The sequence below is a fragment of the Myotis daubentonii genome, chromosome 3 (assembly GCF_963259705.1).
Source record: "Myotis daubentonii chromosome 3, mMyoDau2.1, whole genome shotgun sequence".
In the NCBI taxonomy this organism is placed as follows: Eukaryota; Metazoa; Chordata; class Mammalia; order Chiroptera; family Vespertilionidae; genus Myotis; species Myotis daubentonii.
In genome coordinates this window covers 168,587,935-168,614,602 of record NC_081842.1, presented here as the reverse complement: position 1 = coordinate 168,614,602, position 26,668 = coordinate 168,587,935, and the positions used below count along the sequence as shown (strand labels likewise).

The window sequence follows — 26,668 nt, the reverse complement described above, 5'->3', positions numbered from 1 at the left end:
TCAGGACTACTGCTTCAGACGCTGCTCCTGCACTATCTAGTCCCAGACCTTCGGAAATGAAGAGTTCATAGACATTCTAAAAATTACTAGAAGCTGTGTAATATCATCTTTATTAGTATGTAATTCGATAAAATTTTTCAAAACAACAATGAACTAAGAATTAGAAGTAAATCCTCCTAATGGCTCTGCCACCATTTATGGCTTTAGGCAGGTCATTTGTTCTGTTTTAATAAGCTCACTAGTAAACAGCCCTGGGACCGGATGGCCTCTTACATATCCTTCTGTGGTTAAGTTCTGTCTGATGAATTTTGGGGCAAAGGTGGAAATGGAATAAGGACTGAATTTGAAAAAGAAAAGACACCGAAGGTAAAAGGTGTGGAACAAAAGACAAACTTCCTCTTCAGGACAATGCCAAGGGTGTGCTTTGGTAAACAGAGGAGAGAGGAAAATTGCAAAGTTAAGAAGTGGACCATGGGAGAGAACCAAGATGGCGGCATAGGTTAACGCCGGAGTTTGCTGCTTTGAACAACTACTTCAAAAGTGAAACTAAAACACGGAATGGACATCACCCAGAACCACAGGAACGCTGGCTGAGTGGAAGTCCTACAACTAGGAGGAAAGAGAAACGCATACGGACACTCAGAGGAGGCGCAGTGCTGAAGTCAAATTCTGAGGTGCGGAGTGCTCGGAGCGGGCTGGCGGCGGAGGGCGCGGTTGGCGTTTTCAATCGGGAGGGAGTCGCAGACTCTGAGCTCCAGATACAGGCGAGTCTTTAGGGACCCAGACTCAAACGGGAGAAGCGGGACTGTCTGGCTTCGGTCAGAGCGAGTGCAGCTTTCTCTCCGAGCTTTGCAGCGGGTGCTGGGACTCAGAGAGGCAGAGCCCCTGGGGACAGGACTGAGAGCCGCCATAACTGCTCTCACCGGCCCACCCTGTTGATCCTGTGCGACCCGCCCTGCCCACGCCCTGCACAGAGGCATTTACTGGATAGCCTCAGGCAAAGGCTAGATTAGCACCTCCCTAGAGGACAGAAGTTCTCTCACTGCTAACACAGCTGATTCTCATAGCCACTTGGCCTGGAGGTCAAACCCTCCCTGGAATTAGCTACAACAATCAAGATTTATCTATAAGACTGCGAACAAAGACCACTAGGGGGTGCACCAAGGAAGCATAACAAAATGCGGAGACAAAGAAACAGGACAAAATTGTCAATGGAAGAAATAGAGTTCAGAACCACACTTTTAAGGTCTCTCAAGAGCTGTTTAGAAGCTGCCGATAAACTTAATGAGATCTACACGAAAACTAATAAGACCCTCGATCTTATATTGGGGAACCAACTAGAAATTAAGCACACACGGACTGAAATAACGAATATTATACAGACGCCCGACAGCAGACCAGAGGAGCGCAAGAATCAAGTCAATGATTTGAAATGCGAGGAAGCAAAAAACATCCAACCAGAAAAGCAAAATGAAAAAAGAATCCAAAAATGCGAGAATAGTGTAAGGAGCCTCTGGGACAGCTTCAAGCGTACCAACATCAGAATTATAGGGGTGCCAGAAGATGAGAGACAGCAAGATATTGAAAACCTATTTGAAGAAATAATGACAGAAAACTTCCCCCACCTGGTGAAAGAAATGGACTTACAGGTCCAAGAAGCTCTGAGAACCCCAAACAAAAGGAATCCAAAGAGGACCACACCAAGACACATCATAATTAAAATGCCAAGAGCAAAAGATAAAGAGAGAATCTTAAAAACAGCAAGAGAAAGAAACTCAGTTACCTACAAGGGAATACCCATACGACTGTCAGCTGATTTCTCAACAGAAACTTTGCAGGCCAGAAGGGAGTGGCAAGAAATATTCAAAGTGATGAATACCAAGAACCTACAACCAAGATTACTTTATCCAGCAAAGCTATCATTCAGAATTGAAGGTCAGATAAAGAGCTTCACAGATAAGGAAAAGCTAAAAGAGTTCATCACCACCAAACCAGGATTATATGAAATGCTGAAAGGTATCCTTTAAGAAGAGGAAGAGGAAGAAAAAGGTAAAGATACAAATTATGAACAACAAATATGCATCTATCAACAAGTGAATCTAAGAATCAAGTGAATAAATAATCTGATGAACAGAATGAACTGTTGATTATAATAGAATCAGGGACATAGAAAGGGAATGGACTGACTATTCTTGGGGGGGAAAGGGGTGTGGGAGATGTGGGAAGAGACTGGACAAAAATCGTGCACCTATGGATGAGGACAGTGGGTGGGGAGTGAGGGCGGAGGGTGGGGCGGGAACTGGGAGGAGGGGAGTTATGGGGGGGAAAAAAAGGGAACAAATGTAATAATCTGAACAATAAAGATTTAATTAAAAAAAAAAAGAGCAAAAAAAAAAAAAAAAAAAGAAGTGGACCATGGAAGGGACGAGATGCTGGAGTCACCAAGCTTCAGGGGAGATTATTTTAGAAGTAACAGAAAGGCAAACACACTGACCAAGAGTTAAAGACCTGCCACACATCTGACTGGGCTCTGCTTCTAGTCTGGGGACCAGTTACCTAACTTTGAATCTTAATTTCTCCCTTCTCCAAAACATGATTAATAATGCTTACCGATATCTCCTCCATCCAGCAGCGCAGTTGTAGAAGTGAAATGAGATAAGAATAATTAACGCCTGCCATTTACATAGCACACCTCTTCCCAAGCCCCAGGCTATCGCCCTATTGCCTATGCTTCCCTGACAGAGTGCTGTGACATTCAGAGACAATGGTGGATGCTCAGGGGAAATAGTGCAGGGAAATGAAAGTCTCATCTATGCCTGATTTCCTTACATCTAATATGGTCCTTCAAGAAAAAATCCCCTGCCATCACAGCATTTCGTAAGGAAGAATTACTCTCTCCTTTCAATTATATGAATTGTAAATTCTGTGTGATTCGGTACATATGTTATATTTAGATAAATATTCATCTTTCTATTAGAATGGGCAAAAAGAAATGTTAGTAGCTAATAAGTATTCAAAGTCTGGCTGAAAGGGAAAAGAAACAATCTACTCTATTGAAGTATTCATTCCTTGGATTATAAATAAAGGATTAGCTTTGTGATACACATTTCACAAGAGGTATCTTTACTATATTTCAAACCTTTATATCTCACGTGTCAAGGGAAAGTCTACAGATGTGTCTCTGCAAGGTTCAGCAAACATTAATCTTTGAAAATATTTATAGTTTAAAAAGGGTTGTTGTTTTTTTCTGCCAAAATATAGTTTCATTTAAGCCCAAAATGCCACAGTGAACCATAGTGTTAGTGACAATTAAGCACAGCAAAATGATTAAAGAAGAAATCAGAGGTGTGACTTAAGTAAGGTGTTCAGGACTATAAGCCTCAGTATAAAAGAGAAATAGAAAAACTTAAATAGCCTACAATAGAGGACTATTTAAATGATGGAATACCCATAGAGCTGCATTACATATATGTGATGTACATACTCTAAATGTATTCTAATGATGCTATTTAATATCATGTTTCTGAAGAATATTTAATAGCATGAAGAAATGTTTAGGATGTTAAAATAAGTATGTATGGCATGTTATAATCCAATTAGCTAAAGAACAACTCTGCCCTAACCGGTTTGGCTCAGTGGATAGAGCGTCAGCCTGTGGAATGAAGAGTCCCAGGTTCGATTCCGGTCAAGGGCATGTACCTTGGTTGCAGGCACATCCCCAGTAGGGAATGTGCAGGAGGCAGCTGATCAATGTTTCTCTCATGGATGTTTCTAACTTTCTACCCCTCTCCCTTCCTCTCTGTAAAAAATCAATAAAATATATTTTTAAAGAACAACTCTGTGTGTATGTACAGAAAAACACTAGAAGCAATGATCTCTGGGTGGGAATTAGGATGATCTCTATTTTCTTCTCTATATTTTTCTTTGTTTCCCAAATTCCCTAATAAACATGCTGTTTCCACACTGAGAAAGGATGCACTAAATTTAGAGTAGTTGGAAGCTTCGATATAAAGTAATTTATTGGTAAAATGTTAGTTTCACACTTCATTCTAAAAACCATCATGTGGTCATTTTAGCTCGAATTCTTAGGTAGTTGATGTGTGCATAACTTAACAGCTAAGAGATAAATAATCGGATACTATAAGTGATCAAAACATTTATCTTAACAAATTAGTTATGGCTTATTAAAGGGACTGTGGTGTTTAGCAGTAAATTATGGTTCCCGGACAGTACAGCCATGACATGCAGAAGAACTCCATCCTGTGCCACAGCCACATACAATGCAGGCTAATGACTGTAGTCCTAGCTGATATGATAATTCTCATTTAACTTGGTCTTATGTCAAAATGACATTCTCTTTTGGATCTATGCCAAGGCAGGACTTCACCTTATAAAGGGAAACAAATAGACACCTCTTGTACTTGGCATGCAACTGGCTGAATGTGGCAGATCGGGATCCCTTTTGTTTTTTGTTTGTTACTGTTGATACTTCTTACCCGAGGATGTTTTTCTATTGATTTTTTAGAGAGAGTGAAAGGGAAGGGGAGGGACACGCAGAGTGAAATATTGATGTGAGAGAAACACATCGACTGGAACCGGTACATGCCCTTGACTGGAATCAAACTCTTAGGCCTTCAGTCCACAGGACCATGCTCTATCCACTGAGCCAAACTGGCTAGGGTGGGATCTCTTTGAATTCAAGGCCCCTAACTGGTCTCATTCCCTAGTATGATATCTCTCTTTCATTTACCACAGCAGCTATTTCATACAGTTGTATTTTTGCCATAAGCATTTTTACCATAAATATCTTTACTGCAAGCACTGCACAACTAATTGGCTGTAAGACAATTTTACCAGAAAAAAATAAAAATAAATAAAAAAGGGATATTAAAAAAGGACATAATGAAACATGAAAAATTAACAAAATTTAAAAGGCTAAGGAGAAACATGAAAATACATTGTCTTCAAAGTCTTTCCTTTAGAGTATTACACATTCTTTTTTTTGCTTGTTGATTCCTCTTCCTCTTTGGCATCACACTTTTTTCTCTTTTGCTACAATTTCTTCCTTCTTTAAGAGAAGCATCAATTTGCACCTAAGGAATTGATCACTAATGCTCTTCAAGACTGTTGTAAATTAATAGCTACCTCTTGCATACTTGCCATAGCTTGGTAAACTATTGGTTTCGATGGTGGGAGGGATGACTGTGCTCACTGAAGAATTTTCAAACTGGTATGTTAACATTTTCTAGTACTGTATGCAATCTGGCTTTACACATAGCTTTGCAATCTGACAGTAAACATAGTCGTTATCATTCACTATCTTAAGACTACCACATTTACTTGTCACTGTGTAGACCATTATGAGAGCTAAGATTTATATAATATAAAAATGGGAGTACTTCGAGAACTTTGTCAATGGAGAAATGAAACCATATTAATAAGTAGCTTAAATATATCAAGTCTGCCCAATGAAAACCACATTGTCAAGTTATTTTATCGTTGATGGCAAAATTGCCTTATAGCCAATTAGTTGTGTGGCAAAAATGTATACGGCAAAAATTCTTACGGCAAAAATACCGAACCAGTTTTCACACATTCCCCACTGTCCTAATTCACCTTACAGAGGAAACAGCTTGTTTAGATGGCTTCTTGCTTACCGCCAAGTTCAGAACCTGCAGCTGTCCATTCCCCCTTTCCTCTTGTTCAATAGCAGAGGTGTCCTGGCTCCTATCTCAGACTAACTCTCTTTCTGTGCCCTAGATCCCATCCAGCATGAAATTCAGAGGCATTATTTTCTCATTTAGCTCCTTCTTTTACCTTTAACTTTTGGCTTTTTCACATGCTCATTTTAGCATATCTAAATTTATCCTACCTTGAGAAAATAAAACGTTCTTCAGATTTCTTAGCTCCCTACATATACTGCTTCACAAGTTACTGTTGACCTCTCATAAGAGTTGTCTACCCTCCTTACCTTCAAATCTACTCCTAAACCTCCCATGGCCTGGCCTCTATGTCCACAAAGCCTCAGGATGGGCTGTTCCCAAAGCTACCAACTGGTTTTAAAATCCACTGGACACCTACTTAACTTGATTTTTGGAACATCAGATCTAGTTGACTATCCCTTTCAGGAAGTATTCTCTTCCCTAATATTCAATTCTCTTTCTTAATATTCAGGTTGCCATTTGTTCTGGTTTTATTACTAATTTTCCTGCTGCTTCTCCTGGGTACTCCTCTGCAGTCTCTTTTAAGGTCTCCTGTTTCTCTATGCATCTATTCATCGTGAAAATGTTAATATTTTTGGATCCTACTTTAGGTAGCTAACTCTTCTTGCCAGGACACCTCTGCTATTGAACAAGAGAAAAGGGGGAATAAACTCATTGGGTGATCTCTTCCACTCCAATGACTTCAAAACCTATCTATATGAAATAGGCTATCCCTCTGCTCTGAGCTCAGACTAATCAATTTAGCTGCCTATAGCACAACTCTTTCTAGATATCTCACATCACAATTATCAGATCCAAAACTAAAATCATTATCTCCTCCCTCAAAGATGCTTCTCTCTAAATCTTCCCTATCTCTGCACCAAGTCCCTAAAACAAGATCTAAGATTTATCCTTGATTCATTTTTCTCTGTGTGTTTCTCCTCCTCTGTCTCTCTCCCCTTTTCACATCATTAGTCATATTCCTCACAGTCAATTAATCACAAAGTTTCCAATTGACTTCCTAATATTTTATTAATCTATCACTTCCCTTATCTTCACTTCCATGGACTCTAAACCCAGACCACCAGCGTCCTGTGTCTGAACTACCACAATTGTCTATTACATGATTTCTTAGACTCCACTCTGGGCGCCTCTGTGCTGTTTACAAAGAATGCTCTTAAAATAAAAATTTGTTGTGTTCACTTGAAAAATTATTCAATAACTTCTCATTTCCCTGAGTACAGTCTAAATGCTTTAAATGGACAGTCAAGACTCATTACCACTTGGCCCCCATTGAGCTCTCTAGCCTAAGTTCTCGCTGTTCCTTATTCTTGCATTTATATCACCTTGAACTTCTGCGACTTCTTTAAAAGTGGCAGTTCTTTTTGCCTCTGGACTTTTATAAATGTGGATCCCTAGGTCTTATAATTATCACTCCCCTCTTCTTTACTTGACTAATGTAACTTACTTTTTTTGTGTAGATTTAAAACATCAATTTATCTAGTATTTCCCTTCCCAAAAGTCTAGTAGATAAGTATTAGTATAAACTCCCCAAATCCTTGACTTTATCACCCTTAAATATTTCGATTATTACCTACTAGAGGCCCAGTGCACGAATTCGTGCACAGATGGGGTCCAGCCAGCCTGCTGGCCAAGGGGAGGGGCCATGGGTGGTTGACCAGCTGGCCCCACCCCCTGGTCAAACTCTCGGTTGATCTCCTGGTCGAACTCCCACTCAAGGGGACAATTTGCATATTAGCCATTTATTATATAGGATTTTTAATTATCAGTCTTTCCCAACAGATGAAAATTGTTATGAGTAGTGATCATTTCTATCATTCTAGGTATAACACATGAAAGCCCTAGACCAGAATATGAATACATTGTAGATTATTAAATATATTTGAATTAACAAATAAATGAATGATAGCAAGAATGCAATGCATCCCATCCATTTAGGGGTAACAGATCCTAATTACCTAATAGACAAATCTACCAGTATTCATCCCTATTCAAGACTCTGGCCTTTTTATTTCCTTCTGTCATTATAATTAGCCAGAATGACAGTTTCAGTTTAGGTACTATTCGCACATCTTCTTTCACTCATAATTTTAAAAAGAATGTCCATAGGTAGGGCAGTAATCCTGAAGCTGGTAAATTGGGTTGTAGAAGCAACTTGAATCTGGAAAAACATATTGAATCTATAAGAAAGGAAGAATTCCTGTTGCATATTTATTTAATATTTTTCAAAAATACCGGTATAGCTTCAGACAAATGCAAAAGAAAACATGCATATCAACACAGTCTTTAATAAGGATATTACTATCAGATTTATAATACATATTAAGTCAAAAGCCCTTCTATTTCTATGTGTTACATATGATTTGAGAGCTCCTTGCTGATAGAATTCTAACCCACAAATATGAGACTGTATCCTCTACCTATATTACCATAAATATTTTTTTAAAACCTCCCAGTCTAACAGATAATAGATCAATAACCATTTAATATACTTGCAAAATCCCCTGCCAATGTTAGGCTTCTAGGCAGTATTAGCATAGGAACTTCTTAACATTATATTAATTAAATATCTTTTTCCCAACACAAAACACATCCACATAAAATTCATCAGCTTTATTTATAGTTAACTCTTGCTCTGTTGACTATAAACAGGGGCTGAGTACTTGTGTGTTGCCAGATCCATAACTTGAGGGGCTTGAGTGTCACACAAAGGCATCAGTTTTTCTCTGAGAACATTCTGTGACTTCAGGGACATGATAGGAAGTTAGTCTCCAATGTCTTAGCTGTGTTGATAGGCATGATGGCATATAGTAATGTGTAAAAAACTCAAGAGTCCCTAACTTTTAGTAAGTACTATGTAACCATTAATTGTTCTTCCCCTCCTCCTCTTCCTCCTCCTCCTCCAGATGTTAAGTATAGTAAAAGGAAGAACTGTCACCTCCTAGGTATATGAATTCCAATTAAGAAGACTGTGGCTATGACATACCACCAAACAGTAACTTGCTATGTCTAGTAGGAGCACATGTTCCTTTTTAACCCCATCACCATTAAGGCTTTTGTAGCAGCCTTGTCCTGCATCTGCACAGTCACACTTTCCTTTCATACACTATATAGAGGGCAGGGGAAAATCAAGTGCCATGTGATATTTACATTACAAATGATAAACTGTGTTTTCAAAATGCTCATCTGAAAAGATCTTGCTTTTCTTTCTCAGGAAGTTAGACTTTACAAAATCACTTAAATTATGGTTAGCACTTAAAATTTGTACTAGGTGTAAGGAAAGTTTGAAGAAGATTAAATTCACATTATATGTTATGCAGAGAAATGGAAGCATATAACCTACTAATCTTCTAAGTTTCCCCCTTCATAGTGTTATTTTGTCTCATCTGTTGATTTATTTAGATTCTTACTATTTGATCCAACCACAGAGTATTTCATAGGAATCTGAAGGAAGCAAACATGAAGAAGAAACCTATTCTCTCAATGCCTTACTCCTATGAGGATTATAGGCTCCTATGAGATGATGCACCGATCCCAACACTTGAATCTATTAGCACCCTCTTTTTTTTTTAAAAAAAAGAATATTTTTATTGATTTTAGAGAGAGAAGAAGAGAAGAGGGATAGAGAGAAACATCCATCAGCTGCCTCCTGCATGCCTCCTACTGGGGATCGAGCCCCACAACCTGGGCATGTGCCCTGACCAGGAATCGAACTGGCAACGTTTTGGTGCATGGACGACACTCAACCAACTGAGCCACACCAGCCAGGACCATTAGCAACCTCTTACTATGTGAATCCACTGAAAGCAGTTTTACTATTTAGCTTCCTAGAGAAGACCTTAAATGAGTAATATAAAAGTATTCCTGGAGAGTACCAGGTATTATGCTGAGCGAAATTAGCCAGTCATAGAAAGCTAAGAATCACGTGATCTCATATGTGGAATGTAATGAACCAAATAAACTGATGATTAAAAATAGACCCAGAGACACAGAAGCATGAATAGACTGTTGAACATCAGAGGGAAGACAGGGGAGGATGGGTGGGAAGAGATCAACCAATGAACTTGTATGGACATATGCGTAACCCATGGACAGACAATGGGGTGGTGAGGGCCTCGTGGTGGGGAAGGGACAGGAGTGGACTGGAAGAAGTTAATAGGGGGATTATGTAATCTTTCAACACTAAAGATTTTTTCTTAAGTATTCTTATTATTATCTTAGAAAAAATGATTTTGGTGATTTCATTTTAAAACCTGTACCTGGTATTTGATGTTAAGTATTTTCAAGAATAGTTTTACAGGAATTGGTGAATAGATGTTATTGAGATTTGGAAATATCCAGTTCCCAACCCTGTTGAATCAGAACAGCTCTGTTTTTGTCTGTTTCTCTAAAAAGATTTATTGAAAAAGTTTCTCCAATTGGAAAGTCATTGGTCTAGTGCAGCTCTATCCAAAAGAAATGTCATTCAAACCACAAATGTGAGGCACATATATACTTTAAAGCTTTACAGTAATCACATTACAAAAAAAGTAAAAAGAAACATGTCAAATTGATTTTAATAATATATTTTAATTTACCTAATATATCTGAAATCGTATTTCAACATGAGCTATTTTACATTATTTGTGTACTTAATCTTCAAAATCCAATGTGTATTTTATACTTATACTATAGTTCAATTTGGAGTAATCATATTTCAAGTGTCCAGTAACCACCTGTGACTAGTGGCTACCTGAACCGTGTCCAACACGGTCAGTGGTGAACCTGAGTCTGGGGAGGCGTTGAAGGATTAAAGAAAACAGAGAAATGAATATAGCTGGGCCCAGGTGGGACACTGCTCTTGGATGGAGAGAGTGCCACAGCCTGCAAGCCGAGTCTTTATTTTATAGTCAGATTCCACTAGGCAAAGCAAGGGCGTGGTCAAGATGTTTACAATGTTCTCGCTAGTTTCGAATCTACTTGATGACATGCACCTGAGAACTCTATCAAGCTTTGTTTGGGCAGCACTTGCTGCACCTCCCGCAGCCCACATCACTCAGCCACCCGGGACCACAGGCTCGGACCATAAGGTAAAGCTTACAACCATAGCCTTTGGCTATAATTGCCCTGAGAGGGCTTTGCCCTCCAAGCTGGGACCTGCGCGTGACTTTGCCATGAGAGGATTGTGCCCTCTCATTAGTCCGAGGCTTGAACGTGTCCGAACGCTGTAGCTGCTCTCCACAGCTACCATATTGGGCAATGCAGATCTAGTGCCTTATACTTTTTGAAATCCTTCCACATTTATATTCTCTCGATTAAATTGCATAGGTGTCGTCACTGTAGTGTTCACTATTCATTGCCTATCCAGCACCCATTCTCCCAGCTCCCCTTCCCATTAGCACACTTATTTTCATTGGAACCTAAGGGCTTCAGGGCTCACCCCATCCCTAGCTACCAGAATGTGCTTCGATCGGATTTGATGTAGTGACCCCATACTAGGCAATGTGATCCCAGAGAAAATTTCCTAAGTCGTCTGGGGAAAAGTGTCTTTATCTTTAGTAGAGATCTGTAGGAAAACACCTCTTCTCTCTCCCGCTAGAGGTGAGCTAAGAAGTTGTAACAGCAACCATCCCACCAACTGAAGGGAACAAGCCATAAATAGGATGAGGCAAATGCCATTGACTGCAAAAGGTGGAACCAGCCTTGGTCCTTGATGCCAATGCTGAGCTTCTGGATCAGCCAGCAGTGAAGGCTGCTTTAACTCTGGATTTGCAGTTATGTTTTTTATTCCATAGCCACTGTATTATGCCATCTGTAATAATGACTACAAGCAACATAAATATACTGAAATCTGTGAGCATCTTTTGAAGCATTGTTTTTCCTTTTCTTGGTTATTTTTATTGTTTCCCTACTAAACAATAAAATTGCTTACTGTTGGATTGTTATTCCCAGGCCACCTTCCCAAACACTCTTGTTGGTTTTTCTTCTTTGGACACCAGGCATTAGAGCATCTATTTCTACTGCTTTTGTCCACTGCTTCTAATTAACTTCCCTCTTCACTACAAAAACAATGTTGTGTCTCCCATCCTTGTCTATCTGGAAATTAGTTTTTATTCTTTCTAAGAATTTTTATTACTATCAACAATGATAAAAGCAACAAAAAAAGCAAAAGATATTGTGTTTTTAGAAACACAAGTTTTACTGTATGAATAGTACCCATTAGTCATTAGTTATAAGGTGAATGGGTGGTTTGAAAATAAAATAAAAAAATACCTGGTTCATTTTTCTCAGTACCATTTATCAACTGTGAGCCTTAAAGCAAGTTTCTTACCCAGAAAATAAAAAATAAGGTAAAAGTTTAAAAAAGAGATAAATACCATGTACCGTGAAGAATTTTGTCAAGACTAAAAACCAGTTAAAATGTATGTAAAACTCTTAAACAGGATTTATACCTCGATTTTCTGATTCCAATTCTAGAGTTCTTTCCACTTTATTATAACTTTACAACTTCCTTTCTTCAATCACAATAATTTATTGATTGGTTGCTATGGTCCAGGAAGATTTATCGACAAATATGGCAATTTACAGAGAATTAGACAAATAAATGGCTATTAACAAGAGGGAGGCCATTTAGTTGAGTGGTTCATCATGTAGGCTATAAAATCAGACAAATCTATATTTGAAAATCAACTCTGCTTTTTGTTAACTTTCTGACCTTGGAAAAGCTACTTAATATCTCAAAACCAACTTCTTCATCAGAACAAGGCCATAACAATGTCCCCTCCAAGTGTTGTTGACAAAACAAAATGTGATATGTCTGTGAAATGGTTAAATATTATGACAATTGTAAATATAATTGTGCATAATTAAGTGCAAAAAGGTATGCACAGGAACTATGGAGTCCAGATGCAGGGGGGGGGTGGTGGGGGGGGGACACTGTCCCCTAAAAGAGCAGATACTTCTGGAGAGTTTTGAAAGACAGAGTCCATACTTCTAAGTGTGAAACTGTGAATCATTCTAGGAACTGCGAATAGATCTTTATGACTGAAGGTAAGGATCCTGGGGGAGAAATGGAATATGAGTGGTAAATGTGGACAAATCCAAGATTTTAAGGATTAAATTAAGAAATCTGAAGCCTTTTAATCTGGGTGAGAGGGTGCTAGGCAGTAACATGCTTGAGTTCCATGTTAGAAAGGCACTGTGAACACACTGGGTTTTGCTGAGGCTCTTTCTCTCCTCTATAATTTTAAGAGAAAAAGATGAAAGCAGGTTTGCAAGGATGCACTATCCTCATGCTGGAAGTTTTTAAACTGTCAAAACACATTTTCTAATTTTGACTGTAGTCAAACACTTCCCCACTAAGCAAAGGGAACTCAATAAACAGTTGTATCTATATATATAAAAACCTAAGTGACCATTACTACCGGTCAACCACTTGACTGGTCCACTCGTCGCTATGACGTGAACTGACCACCAGGGGGCAGACGTTCAATGCAGGAGCTGCCCCCTAGTGGTTAGTGTGCTCCCACAGTCAATCTCCCAGGGCTGGCCAACCTCCCACAGCCTCCCCCTGGCTGGCCAGCCCCTGTTGGCCCCAATCAGAACTGGGCAAGATGGCCCCGATCAGCCTTGATAGCCAGCTAGGCCAAGGGACCTCACCCATGCACAAATTCATACACCGGGCCTCTAGTTTGTTTTATAAATAGTTTAGTAAAAAAGAATAATATTTGTGAATCATACTAGCTGAAAAATGTTTGCCCAGTAAAACTTTACCACTGTGTGTGAATATTCTAAGCCTGGACAGACAGAACTGAATGAAACTGATGCCACACCTTTACAGAAAACAGGAAATTATAATATCACAGTGAATGAAATCACAGGGTTTTGTAGGACAAACAAAAATTCTTATCAGCTTCTATAGAGATATTCATAATATTATCTGTAGAAAACCCAAGCTCCTAAGAAAGTCCGTCACTTCCTGAATCAACAGGAAATCTTTAATCACCTTGATTATCTGACCCTGCCAGTTTCTGTGGTTATTGACTATTCTCAATTAATCTGCTGGTTGTTGTTGGTTTGTGTGTTTTTTTGTGTACATTTTCAATGATATAATTTGAAAATGTTTTAATAAACTAATGAAAAAGAGGCAGAGCATTATAGCATTAAATGATTAGGAAAAACAGTCTAATTATTTGAATCTAAGTAGGTACAACTGAAAAATGGAGATAAAAAATATCCAACTGATCAATAATTGTGAAGATTAAATAAGATAATATATGTAAAGGGTTTGCCCTGGCCAGGTGGCTCAGTTTTTAGAGCATCATCCCGGTAGGCCAAAGTTGTGAGTTCGATCTTCGGTCAGGGCATGTACAAGAAGCAACCAATGAATTTAATGAAATGCATAAGTAGAACAACAAATAGATGATTCTTTCTTTCTCTCTCTCTCTCTCTCTCTCTCTCTCTCTCACACACACACACACACACACACACACACACACACACACGTATGCTATATTACTGTTACAATGCTTCTAAAAATTAATTATACGATAATAATGAGCTACCACCTTTTATATTAATACTCCAATTTTGAAATACCGCTTCTACATATTCTAGGCAGGAGAGAAATCCCAGCATTTACTTCACACTCTTAGTTAAAAAACAAGATGCTGCTGGTGCTCGATCCTTCTAGTGACCCCTAGGCATAGCCCGGGGGTAAAAAATCCCAAGGAAAAGCAGCCATGTTTGCACCCAGGACTTTGACTGTTAAGAGTGAGAGAGCAACACCAAGGAGTGGCAGCTCTTAGATACCAGATTCACCCAGCAGCAGGTAGCAACTGACGCTCAGCGTCCAGAGAGCCTGGTCCTGCCTGCCTTCCAAACTGGCCCGCCAGCTTTCTGTGGCCCCCGAGCTCCCAGTATCCTTTCCTCATGTGCCCTTTGTGCTTTCGATTCTGGTGTTTGTGACCAAGGACCAAGTTTAGGGAGGAGACTAGAGCTCTGAAGTCAGGAGATATTCCCATATTTCCTAAAACTGACCTACAGCAAATTTAATTAGAAATAGATGCTAAGGAAAAAAACACACCCACATTTCAAAATGTTCCCTAATGTCTTTTATAGAACAAAAGCTAACATTAAGAAATTTATTTCTGAATCCAGGCAAATCCTTAGTCTATTCTTGGAGGAAATTGCTACCATTAAATAAATTTAAACGTCTACCACCCAGTATATTGGCTGTTACCACATCTACTGAGAAAGCTGCCAGATTAACATCAAACCCAGACTATAACTCACCCTTTATGGAAAAATAAAGAAAGAACTTTTTCTTCTCTGGTCTCCTCACTATGGTTCTAACATAGTGTGAGCTTTCAGAGCCTTATACAGCTACCTCTGTTTCATTGTAAAAGTAACATTACACCCTCAACTCACTTCTGGACAATTCTCTGAGCCTAAATCTTTCATTGTAGCTCAACAAAATGCACATTAATCTTTGTAGATGAGGCAGGATCCTGAGACTTTGTCATGTCTGTTTCTTGTATTCACAAAACAAAGAAAATGAGAGAGAGAGAGAGAGAGAGAGAGAGAGAGAGAGAGAAGGAAAGAAAGATCTATGTTGAAACTGCTTCAAAATGACGTATTCACTGAAATATTGTATTGCCATGAAAGCAAAATTAAAACTCTGCATGCAGACTGGAAATATAAACCTATTAGCCAAAGGCTTTGAAATAAAGAACATAGTACTGGGCCAACGAGCTGAAAAGCTATGTCCCTGGAAACAGAACCTGAACTGGGGATCTGCCACATGGCAAGAAGTCAAAGTGAGAGAAACAAAGGGAGCCGTGCTTCAGCCGTCCACAGGGCCACCTCCACCCTGGCGATCCCTTCGATTTAGGTGAGTCCAGTGACCCCGTTCCTCTTTCTTCTTTTTTCCGTAAGCTAGCTCGCTTCAGCTTGGTCTGGATCTTCTTCTGGGGGATCATGATTCTTGTGGCATCCTATTATGCTGGTCACTTGAAAAGAGGTAGACCATCATGCTCAGGGGTCTGAGGGTCTTCTGGGGTGGGAAAAGGCCAAGACCTACCCTTTTCTCCCAAGATCTGAAGCCAAGAAACTCAGAGAAGAGTGCTTTTGGCTCTATTCTTGAGGGAAAAGACATGGAAAGTCTTAACAGACAATTCATTGGAAAGCAAAGGCAAACATGTCAGAAGGTGATGTGAATACAACCCAGAGCCTAGGAACCCCAAAGGGAGGGCTGATTCTAGACAGTGCGTGGCCTGAGGCCAGCTGCCCTCTGAGTCCATGCTCTCTAGCACCTTGGCTTTCCTCCAGGGAATGACTGCTGAGCTTTACGGCGGGAGTCATGGGTGTGAATTCAGATTCTCTAATGGTGGCATCCAAGCACAGACCCACTACAGCTTGGGCAGGGACACACTCCAGCAGCAGTGGACCTGCACTGCCCTTCTGCCCAGACACGTCCAATCTGAAGTAGCAGAACCACGTAGCCACGAGAAACCACAGGAATGACCCATCAGACTAGTTACATTGGGGTCTTGGCAAGATTGTTTATTGACTGTCTGCCTAATACCATGGTCGGCAAACTGCGGCTCGCGAGCCACATGCGGCTCTTTGGCCCCTTGAGTGTGGCTCTTCCTAAGCCTTAGGAGTACCCTAACTAAGTTAATAACAATGTACCTACCTATATAGTTTAAGTTTAAAAAAATTTGGCTCTCAAAATAAATTTCAATCGTTGTACTGTTGACATTTGTCTCTGTTGACTAATGAGTTTGCTGACCACTGGTCTAGTATATTGAAAGCTTTGTGAAAGAGGATAGCATGTTTGCTTGGCTTACCATTGGGGCTACCAAGGAGGACACAGGTTGCAAACTGCTCAAATCAGAGCAGCATTCGCATAGGATACAGCGTAAATAGGGCCTCCTAGAATTACATAATGCTCAACGCGTATTACCATATAATTCAGCCCTGGTCACCATTGTATAACCATGGTGAGCAGAGTGGCAGGCATATAGCAATACTCAATAAATAGTTCTACAATGATTGTATGAAGGAACGCAAGATCTACTCTATTTGTACATATTTCTATACTTCTTCCTACGAAGTCTTTGGGTATTTCCCCCCATGCATCTAGTATAGTATCTCTGACAGGGATGATTTTATCTACTTAGAGCCACAGGAAGTCAGAACTGAAGAGAAGGCTAGAGTTGATAATGTTTGATCTCACTGACAAGGAAAAAAAAAGCCAGAAAGATAAAGTGACTTCTATCATGTGGTTGAAAAGCCAAGACCAGAATCCAGGTCTCTTGCCTTCTGGTGCCTTCATCTCTCTGTGGCCCTCACCTGCTTCTTCAGTCATTAGATTTTGTTCTCACAAAACAGGCGTGCTCACTAGTCAACGATCACTTAATCACGAACCTCCGCTGCTGCCTTGGGACTATTGAAGATGCTCATCGAAATGGGGAAATGGGAAGTGCATGCTCTATCTGACTCAAGCAAGGTGGCTGTTAGCAGGACATTCCCGGGAAAATTTCATACAAGACCGCGATAAACTTTGCCGTGTGGTGACTTGCCCAAAATGCATCTAATTTTTCACAATCTCGCTTTCGTTATTTTCAACATTAACAACATGCTTCTTTTTCCAATTTTTTATGAATTATACCAACAGTCGCATATTCACAACCACAGAAAATGACACTTATTACGTATTCAGAAAGAGGAACAAAAGGATAGATCAAATCTACTTTCAGGAAATATCCAAGGATTAGTGAAAAGTATATTTTAAAAATTATACTTGATTTTTTTGGACTCAATACTTGCTTTTAAAAAAATAGGCCTCCAACTCCAACTTGACCTTTTGTTTTTGCATTACCAAGATTAGTAAAAATAGTAATGATGTTTGTTATAGGATTTGTCCTGTAGTTATCTTACATGACTCTTACCTAAATTAATAACTTTAATTTTTAACAGAATTAAGGTATGAAAAATCAAGCCCCCTCCTCCATCTCTGCCACCGTCTTTCATTTTTAGATTTATGATCCTTAAACACCTATCATAAAAATCAGTACTGGTGAAATAATATGTAAATTTTGAATAAGTGCCAAGATCAGCCATTGAAATCTCCTCCTTTTGAATGTTACCCAAGAGAAAGTCTGGGTGGGCCATTTGATGGTGAAGTTACAGGCTGTGTTATTTGTAGGCTGCAAATAATATTAATGCCTTGCCAGGATCTGGCCAATCTGCGGAGCAGTTTACAACTGTGTGATGCTCATGCTGTGGTCTGAGTTAACTCTGGCAAACTCAATTCTGAGCTGTGAGTCAGTGGTAACAATTTTGTTCAACCCCAACATTTCTGATCATCTGTGAAAATGAGGAAAACCAAGGCATAGGCTATCTCCTTACGTTTGCAGGACGATCTGACCTAGGACAACAACTAGAATCACAATGAATTTGACTCAAGCATTTGCATGAAGACACATCTGAGCATATCAAAAAATACAGGGAGAAGTGCCACATTGGAGAGACAGGTGACATATTTTAGATCTGTGGCAAGGTCCTCAGAACACAAGGTGGTGGTCACTCCTCAGGTTTAAGACAGAGGGGAGATGGGATCCAGCACTTGTTAGATTTAGAGAGTTCACTGGCAGCTGTGAGGGGAAAGGGATTCCAGAGCTGAGGGGAATGCAGGAGAGCGAGAGTGATGGCAGCAGGGAGAGAAGGAGGGGTGAATTACAATACCTTGTAAAAGTTTAAGCACATGTGGTTTACCATTTTTCTTATTTTTTTTCTGAAAAGTTATATCCTCCATCACATTCCCTCCCCTCTTCCCCCCCCCCCCCCCAAGCAAGGAACTATAACTAATTAAGCTGTAAAACATCACTTGTCTCTTTTCTCCAGGTTCCTGGGGGAAAGGTCTATCTGAACACAAGTCAACATTACCATCCAGTAAAACACCAGAGTAGTATTCCTAATATGGGGGGAATATTCCCAATTATTCTCATATACATTTATCTTGGTTTTCCTTATAGTCCTGTGTAATGCACTGAGTAGGTGTTTTTATTACTATTTTACAGAAGAGAATAGATCACAAAAATATCAAATGAATTATCTAAGGTCACACAATTAATTACTTATGTAACTGGGACCAGAACCTGTCTTCTGATTTGGGTGCATAGATATTCAGTTAATAAGCATCTATTTGGGCATACCTGTATGGCAGGCAATTATAGTTCCTACAGGGGTGGGGAACAATCAATGCACAAGCAGATACTTTATCTAACCTCAGGAGGTCAATTACACAATACGTCCAGGAAGTGTAACTCAGACTATGACAGGGAAATGCAAAGTGGGTGCTGTGTGGCCAAAGGGCTGGAGCACCCAACACAGCCCAGAGAAGACCCCAGAAAAATGAACCTGTGGAAACTCATAATTGAGTCACTGACCTTTCCAGCTTTTTCAAAAGAGAAAGGCCAATGAGTCACAGTTATGCTACAACTCTAGACCATCTGAATTTCTTCCAATCTACTGGCTTAAGGACTGTTTAATTCTTGGCTCTCTGATAAACTCAAAATAAAAAAAATCTGTCTTTTTTTTTTTTTTTTTTTCAGCTCTGATTTATCTCAGTCTTCAAGTTGTACTGGCTTCCTGGATATATCATTCAGATAATCCACTATCTTATATAGTGTCCGAAAGTCATAGTCACTCAGAATCCCCCATTCTTACAAAAATAAAATCAAATCCTAAGTTTCTCATTCTGAATCATTGAGTCATGATCCTCTCAAATAAGAAAACCTAAGAATAACATAAATATTATTGGATATTTATTAGTCCTACTGCCGCACTTACAGGCGGAAGGATATATAACTTACCCAGTACCATGATTAGCAATAGAATTCAGGCCTCCATCTAAGCTCATAATAAACAACAAAAATGGAAAATAAACTCAGAGCCAGATATCCAAAATTATTCTAATTCTAATATACTTTATGCTTGAGTTATTCATCTGAAGGATGTAGACAATAGTGGCACTTTTACAGGACGCAGTTAAATGAGGTAATTTACCGCAGTAAATAGGACATAGTAGATGTGTAAGAAATGCTTGTCAAATCACTCACTCCTTAAATTGACCATTTCTAATAGCATTAGTTCTGTCTTACCTTTCCTTCTCTGACTCATCTCTTCCCACTGTCTCTGACCTAAGGCCCTACCCAGCCTGCAAAAGCAAGCCGTGACTGATCTCGCGTTCCCTTTTCCAGCCTGAATCTACCCACACACTATTGCACTGCCAAACTTTTAAAAATCCTCTTCAACGGGGGGAAAAGGAGACATATGTAATGCTTTAAACAATAAAGGATTAAAGAAAATAAAAATAAAAATCCTCTCCTCTATTAAAAAAAAAAAAAAAAAAGAGGTTGTATTGCCTACTGGCAAAAGAACACAAATTTCATCCTATGTTCATCTTAACTACCTCAATTTGGCCCCATAAGCCTTTTCAAACCATTTTTCCCGTGTTTCCAATGTGCACACTTTATTCCTCTGGCTGGCTTCTTGGGCCACTCGCTATCAGCCCTGAGTTCAAGTTATGCCATCTCACCACCTCCTAGAAGCCTACTCTGGCAAGTTTAATGGGCTTTTTTTCTCAGAATCAAAGGCATTAATGGCATTCGATCTTTTATTGTTCTCTAATTGTTTTACTCATAAATGTGGCAACTCTGGTTCTCTGAACAGATTACAACTCTGACCAAGTTTTCGTAAGTCTTGTACTTAATATCCCTTCCACAGTGCCTAAAATGTATTGTAGTATAATAATGTAAAGAATGCTAAATAATCTCAATTCTTATAAAAGCAAGTTATAGAAGATTTTCCCTATAGTGCCAATTCACACAGTTAATCATTTCCCCAATCATTTCAGAAACTATATTCTGAAATTTATAGGAAGTGAAAATTAGCAAGTGAACAGAACATTTTAATACTATAACACAGGATTATTTCTGTAAAATAACCTGGCACATATAATATATTTCAGGCAAATTTAGTTTGTCAAAATATATCAGGGATTCCTTTAATTAAAAAATACAGTTACATCTACATTGTGAACTATCTTCTGGAACCAAAGCATTGCTGCCTGCATCTGTGGAGACCGAGCAGGGAGTGTGCTGGTTTAGGGTTAAAGGCAAACATTTCCAAGGCTGCTTTTATCCAGTTCCCAAGTTGTAAATGAGAAACCCTGTTCATCATACCTCACTTTTCACAATGTTGAGAGTTACTCTATATTTACTGTTTTTAAGAGAGCTTCAGTATTTGCCACACTCTACCTGTTGGGGAAATGCTTTGGTTTACAAAAGCACTCATACAACACCCTCAGGGTATGCCTGCTTCTGGAATCTTGGCTATCATGTCAAATAACTAAACTAGTAGGTGACTGTGGTTCATAAAAAAATAAGATAATAAAAATAATAATAAACACCAAACAGATTGCATGCCGAGTCAACTGGCTAATTCTGAATGATGGCAAATTAAACATAAACAGGGCGAAGGATCATAGACATGATGACATTGGTTTCCACTGTATTTTCAATTTCACATCTTGCTTTTGTGAAGTTTCTGGGAAAAAGAAAAAGTACAAAAGCTCTTATTTGCACCACAGATAACCTAAATTTAAGTATATATGTGGTGGGATCTTGTAGCAGTTGAGATGTTTTCTTACTCTCTTCTCTCCTAAGTTTTCTAGCAGTAACAATGGAATATTATTATAATCATGATAAACTTCCAAGAGAAGATATACTCAGGGTCCTTCTAAGGAGGGAGTTTATTTCATTAGATTAGTAAAGCTAACAGGGCATCTATATTTTACCCAGAGTTAAGAAAAAAGAAGTATAGACTATGATCTCTCACTTTAACATTAATACACTGAAAATTCAATTCACTAAGTTCTAGTGTTTTCATTCTTATAATTTTCTCACTTATTAAGAAAGCAGTTTTGCCAGTTTCTTTCCTTTGAAATAATTCCAGCTCTTTACTGATACTTGTAGAGTTAATTCCAACAGGGCATAAAGCAGATGATAGACCCATTTGCTTTAGTTTTAAAAGTACCTATTTTGCAAATCTTGAATTTCTCCTCTTCGATTTAATCAATCACATTAAATTTTTTTCAGTTCAATGTTTTTATGAGAACCAAATTAATAAAATGCCTGACAAAATAATGCAAACCAATAGATATTGTTTGAATGCAGGTATTAACTGAAATTAAATAAGACTTTCCAAATACCGTCTGTCTTAAGAAAGTAAGTTTGGCCATTGTAGGCTACGATTCTCAGAATTGATCTAAATTCTTCCTAAATTCACTGAGTTCATGATATTAAATGAAAGTTTTAAGATAAAAGACACACTACTATCTCATCTACTTAAAAAAAAAAAGACACCTATAAGTTCGGTTAACTGTATGAATAAGCATTTTATTCATATGACTTAACTGCATTTTTTTTTCTAGGAAATAGTGTGATAGAGCAAACTCAAGAACCTGGAACTCAAATGACAGTTGGGAAAAACTCAGAATCTTGGTTGCCTTTAAAGTTATGTTCATTATCATAGTAAAGTGTTCATTATTTACAACTCCTTCCCCCCTCTGTTTGGCCACCTACACACTCCATTCCTCAACCATAGAAGTAAATATGTCTAAAATTGGTGTTGGTTTTGATAAGCCATGGTGATGACATCAGCCTGAATTCTGTGACCATGTAGCAACTTATGGGCAGTTAGGTCCCAACATAGCTCTCCTTGTCACTACTCGTCTTCACTGATTTGTAGCCAAGATTTGTGCTCTAAATATACTACACCAGTTAAACACAGGTATTCTGGAATATTTGCTTTGTCAAATGAAGGAGATGTTGGGAGGGAAAAGGAACTAGGGGTCTATTTTTAAATACAAGAGATTTAAAAGTGTAAGTGGTACACAATAATTTTCTTTAAAATTTTTTTTTATTGATTTTAGAGAAAGAGGAGGGAGAGAGAGAGGGAAACATTGATTGGCTGCCTCCTGCATGCAACCCAGGCATGTGCTCTGAACAGGAATCAAACTAGTGAACTCTAGGTGCATGGGATGACACTCAACCAACTGAGCCACACTGGCCAGGGCAATGCCAATGTATTTAATATCACTGAACTGGACACTTAAAATGTAAATTTTACCACCATTTAAAAAATATTTTACCACAATTGAAAAGGAAAAACTACATGTGTGTGGGTTCTGAAAACTATATCCATGGGTTTCAGAAGTTTCTCACAACTGTCTAATAAATTTCCAGGTCCAGTATAAAATTTGCAGAAAACTCTTTCTGCAACATAGCTCCTATTAAGCCAGTCTGCTTGAGGCCTCAATAATCCTCCATTCACCAGGAATTGGTAAACAGCACTTACCCACAGAAATCTCCAGCTAAAAGTAACAGAAGAAAGTGGGATGTAAGAGTGGCTGTTAGACAAGGAGCCTGTGGCAACATCATATGCTCCCAAACTGTGCGCCCCTGTGCGGAGCTGGGAAGCGCAGAAACCTCTACCTCCTACTCCAGGATTGGCCTTACCCCAGTCCTGAATAGATGCCAACAGGGCAAGCAAAGGCTGGTGGGCAGGAGTTACAAGGCCTCCCGGCCCCCTGACTCACTGACAGTTCAAGGGCTTCCAGAAGGGCCAGCACCATTCCGAAGGGCTGGGGCTGGCTGCAGCCAGCGGGCCCTTCCCTCTCCTGCCTCTAATCTCAAGTGAGCCTATTAGGCAGGCTAGTGCGGGCTGGGCTGAGAGAGCGCTCAGAGGCTCCAAAACTGCAAGAGCTGAGCCTGCCTGGGGTCGCAGGTAGAGGACTTTTGCAGACTGATAATCCCTTCAACGTGCAAGAGGTATTTAAAAGAAGGAGAAAGCCCAGCGCCACAGGCTTCAGCTGTCATTGCCATTCTGTTTATAATGCACCCAGGAGAAAACTTTACCTCTGCACACGCGCTGAACTCAGACCCGGATATCCTCTTACTCTCTCCGATCAAAGCGTGAGCGCTCGTGTGGTCTTCACGTGTGTACAACCAGAACCTAATGCCATGTATGGGACTTTAAAGGCACTCAGCAAGTAAGTGAGGAACTCAACTATGAAGCTGCAACCAAGAAAGCACGGGCAGAAAGGTCTCCCCAATGTTCTCTAGATGCAAACACACCTCTGCAGGTGCTGTCACTTTGAGACGTCTCCACTGTGTGCAGGTGCCCCACCCAGACTTCTGCACACCCTGGAACTACCTACCAGCAAAGGTGACCAACAGATCGACAGCACGCACATGATTCCCATGAGCTGGATGGCCGTCTCAGTGGTGATCCTACCCCACTGGGCGCTGGACTGCGATGCCATGGCCTTGGCCCGGCAGCGGGATACCAAGGCCTGAATGGTGGCCAGGTTGCAGGCGAAAGTGATGGTCAGCGCAGAGAGCCCCAGGAAGGCAAAGGTGGAGGCGAAGAAAAGGTTGCCCCAGTTGTGCGGGGAGCTAGTCCCGTTGCCGCCGCCCCCGGTGCTAATGAAGCACCACGTCCCGGGCCACTGGACGGTGTAATGGCCCACGCCCAGCACGGGCAACAGGGCGAAGGCGAGCACCGCCAGCCACACGCCGAGCAGCACCCAGCGGGTGGCACGCGTCTTCATGTGGCTCGCGTACCAGTGCGGCGCCCGGATGGCCAGCGCCCGCTCGATGGCCATAGCGCTAGCGACGAAGAGCGAGGAGAGGCCAAAGACAGTCATGGTCAGACCAAAGAAAGTGCACAGCCTCCCCGAAGGGTCCAGGTGCTCCCAGCGCTGCTTGGACAGGTACACGACGATGACCACGGGGCTGGTGAGCAGCTGCCCCACCATGTCCGTGAGCGCCAGCCAGCCGATGCACAGCAGGAACGACTTCTTGCGCTTGCTCTCCCGGCGCCGGTAGCTCCGCGACACCAGCAGCATGGCCAGCGCATTGCCCACGAAGCCGGTGATCAGCATGGTGATCGGGTACACCACGGACACCGAGCGGCAGTCCTCGCCGGTCTCCGGGGAGCGCGTGAGGTTGCCCCGCGCTTCCTGGGAGCGCTCGGGCGCCCACATGCCCGGGAAGGAGTGGTTGAGGCGGGTGCAGAAAGGGGCGCTCCCGTCGCCCCGGGCTCCCTTCATGTCTGCTTCGAGGCGAGGGTAGGACGGCGCCCAGAGAAAAGCAGCGGGTGCTGGCAGGCGGGGCGCGGGAGGCGGCGGAGGTCTGGAGCGACCCGGGCTGGTGCTGGGGTGGGGCTGCCTTCCATGGTGCGGGCGCAGCCGCCGCCTCACTTGGCTACACTGGCCGCGGCGGCGCCTGGGCTTTCTGGCCAAGCTGGCAGCCGCGCCGTCGGCTCCGGGAAGCCTGTAGCTCCCGGGCGCGCCGAGGTGCCTCGCCCCTTCTATAAGGACGAGGGGGGCGGGGCGCCCGTGGGTGTGGGCTTAAGTGCGGTGGGAGGAGCAGGGACCAGCCACTGAGCGCGGCTCTCCGCTGCCGAGTGAGCGCGACCCTGGCCGCGGGAGACGGGAAAACAAAACCTCCAAGGGGCCGTCCTGTCGAAACTCCCGGCTTCTGACCGGACCGGACGCCCTGCCGGCCCTGCGATTCCTCCTGTCTCTGCCAGAGGAGCATCCAGGGTGGAGGGGGCTAAAATGTCTTGCTGGGCTTCCCAGCCCCAGGCTAGTTGCCAAGGCGCGCCGAAAGCGCCCGCCCTCCTTCTCCACCCACAGGGACTGGATCCTCCCCCAAGATCTCTTGTATCCCTGGCAGGTGTAACTCACCCGTCCCAAAGTATTCTAGGCGAACCACACTCCTTTGCAAAGCTGAGTGTGAACTTTTTTCCTTCCGACTTCAGGACTCTGGAATGATCGCGAGCAGGCAAGGCTGCTCTGTCCCCCTGGGGTGCACTGAAACTTCTAAAACTAGTAGTGCCTTGGGACTCAAGGAGATAGGTACAAGGGAACAAAATAAAATCTGATGGTCGAATTACAAAATGAAGATATCCCAGCTCCCACCTCCCAACTACATTCCACCTCCCCTTATAAACAAGTCAGATAAAAGTCAGCCAAAGTGGCTAGAGGCGGGTGGCCTCCTCTTGCATACCTGAGATCCTGCAGTCAACTGCTGCTAGCTGTGGGAAATGGGGGTGAGGGTGGGGGTGGGGGGCGCAGGAGGGAGGCATGCTCTCACAAAGCCTCCAACCATTCTTCTAAATTAAGACTGGAAACGGTATTTAGATGTTAGGAAGGCCTTCGCCTTTAGTGAAATGGGCATGATTGCCTAGTGTTTTATTAAGACAATATTTCGTTTTCACAAGTATTTTCTCATTTTATCAGAGATCCTCCAAGGTCCCCTTCCTATTATTATTACTCCCTTTTATGGTGAGGTAACTGAAGCTCCATAAAGTTAAAATATATGCCCAAGGTCTTTCAGCAATTCCCGTCTCTTCTCACAGCACAGAGCTCTTCACATGGATACCATCAACCCTCTCAGCAGATGAAAATCAATGTTAAGACCAGTTGTTGCCAAATCTAGAAAAGGCTTTTTTGTTTCTCCATGAGAAGATTGTAAAAATTATGTTCAAACTTCATTTTTCTTCATATTTAATACCTTAGACCTAATCAGAACTATGAAGACCACGATTCAGACTTCAGATAAGACTTTTAGAGTTGGTCATATTAGTTTATCTTTTCTAGTTGGTATCCTTGGAGAATGTAAATGAGTGGTAGATGATGAGACTGGAATATGTTCTCCTGCATTCTTTCTGTACTATTTTCATTCTGAGAGTTTGAAAAAAAAATCTTTATAAGATGCTATATTTTTTAAAGGAGAAAAGCCAAAATATAACTTAAATGCTATTTTAACATGAATTAATCCCATTACTAATTTCATTTGTGATTTGCTACCATATGAAAAATTTCTTAC

The 26,668-nt window shown here is 41.0% G+C and overlaps 1 protein-coding gene across 2 annotated transcripts in view; it reads right to left on the bottom strand.

Annotated features, from left to right (window-relative positions):
* The window catches only part of PTGER3 (prostaglandin E receptor 3), a 107,270-nt gene extending 81,995 nt beyond the window's left edge, over positions 1-25,275 (bottom strand). The window contains exon 1 of one of the 2 annotated variants that reach the window (XM_059689180.1): positions 23,992-25,275. In XM_059689180.1, coding sequence (XP_059545163.1) covers positions 23,992-24,885 — 894 coding nt within the window. In that variant the 5' untranslated portion in view covers positions 24,886-25,275. The remainder of the gene's footprint in view (positions 1-23,991) is intronic. The other variant, XM_059689181.1, reaches the window with a different exon arrangement.
* Positions 25,276-26,668: the final 1,393 nt, after the last annotated feature.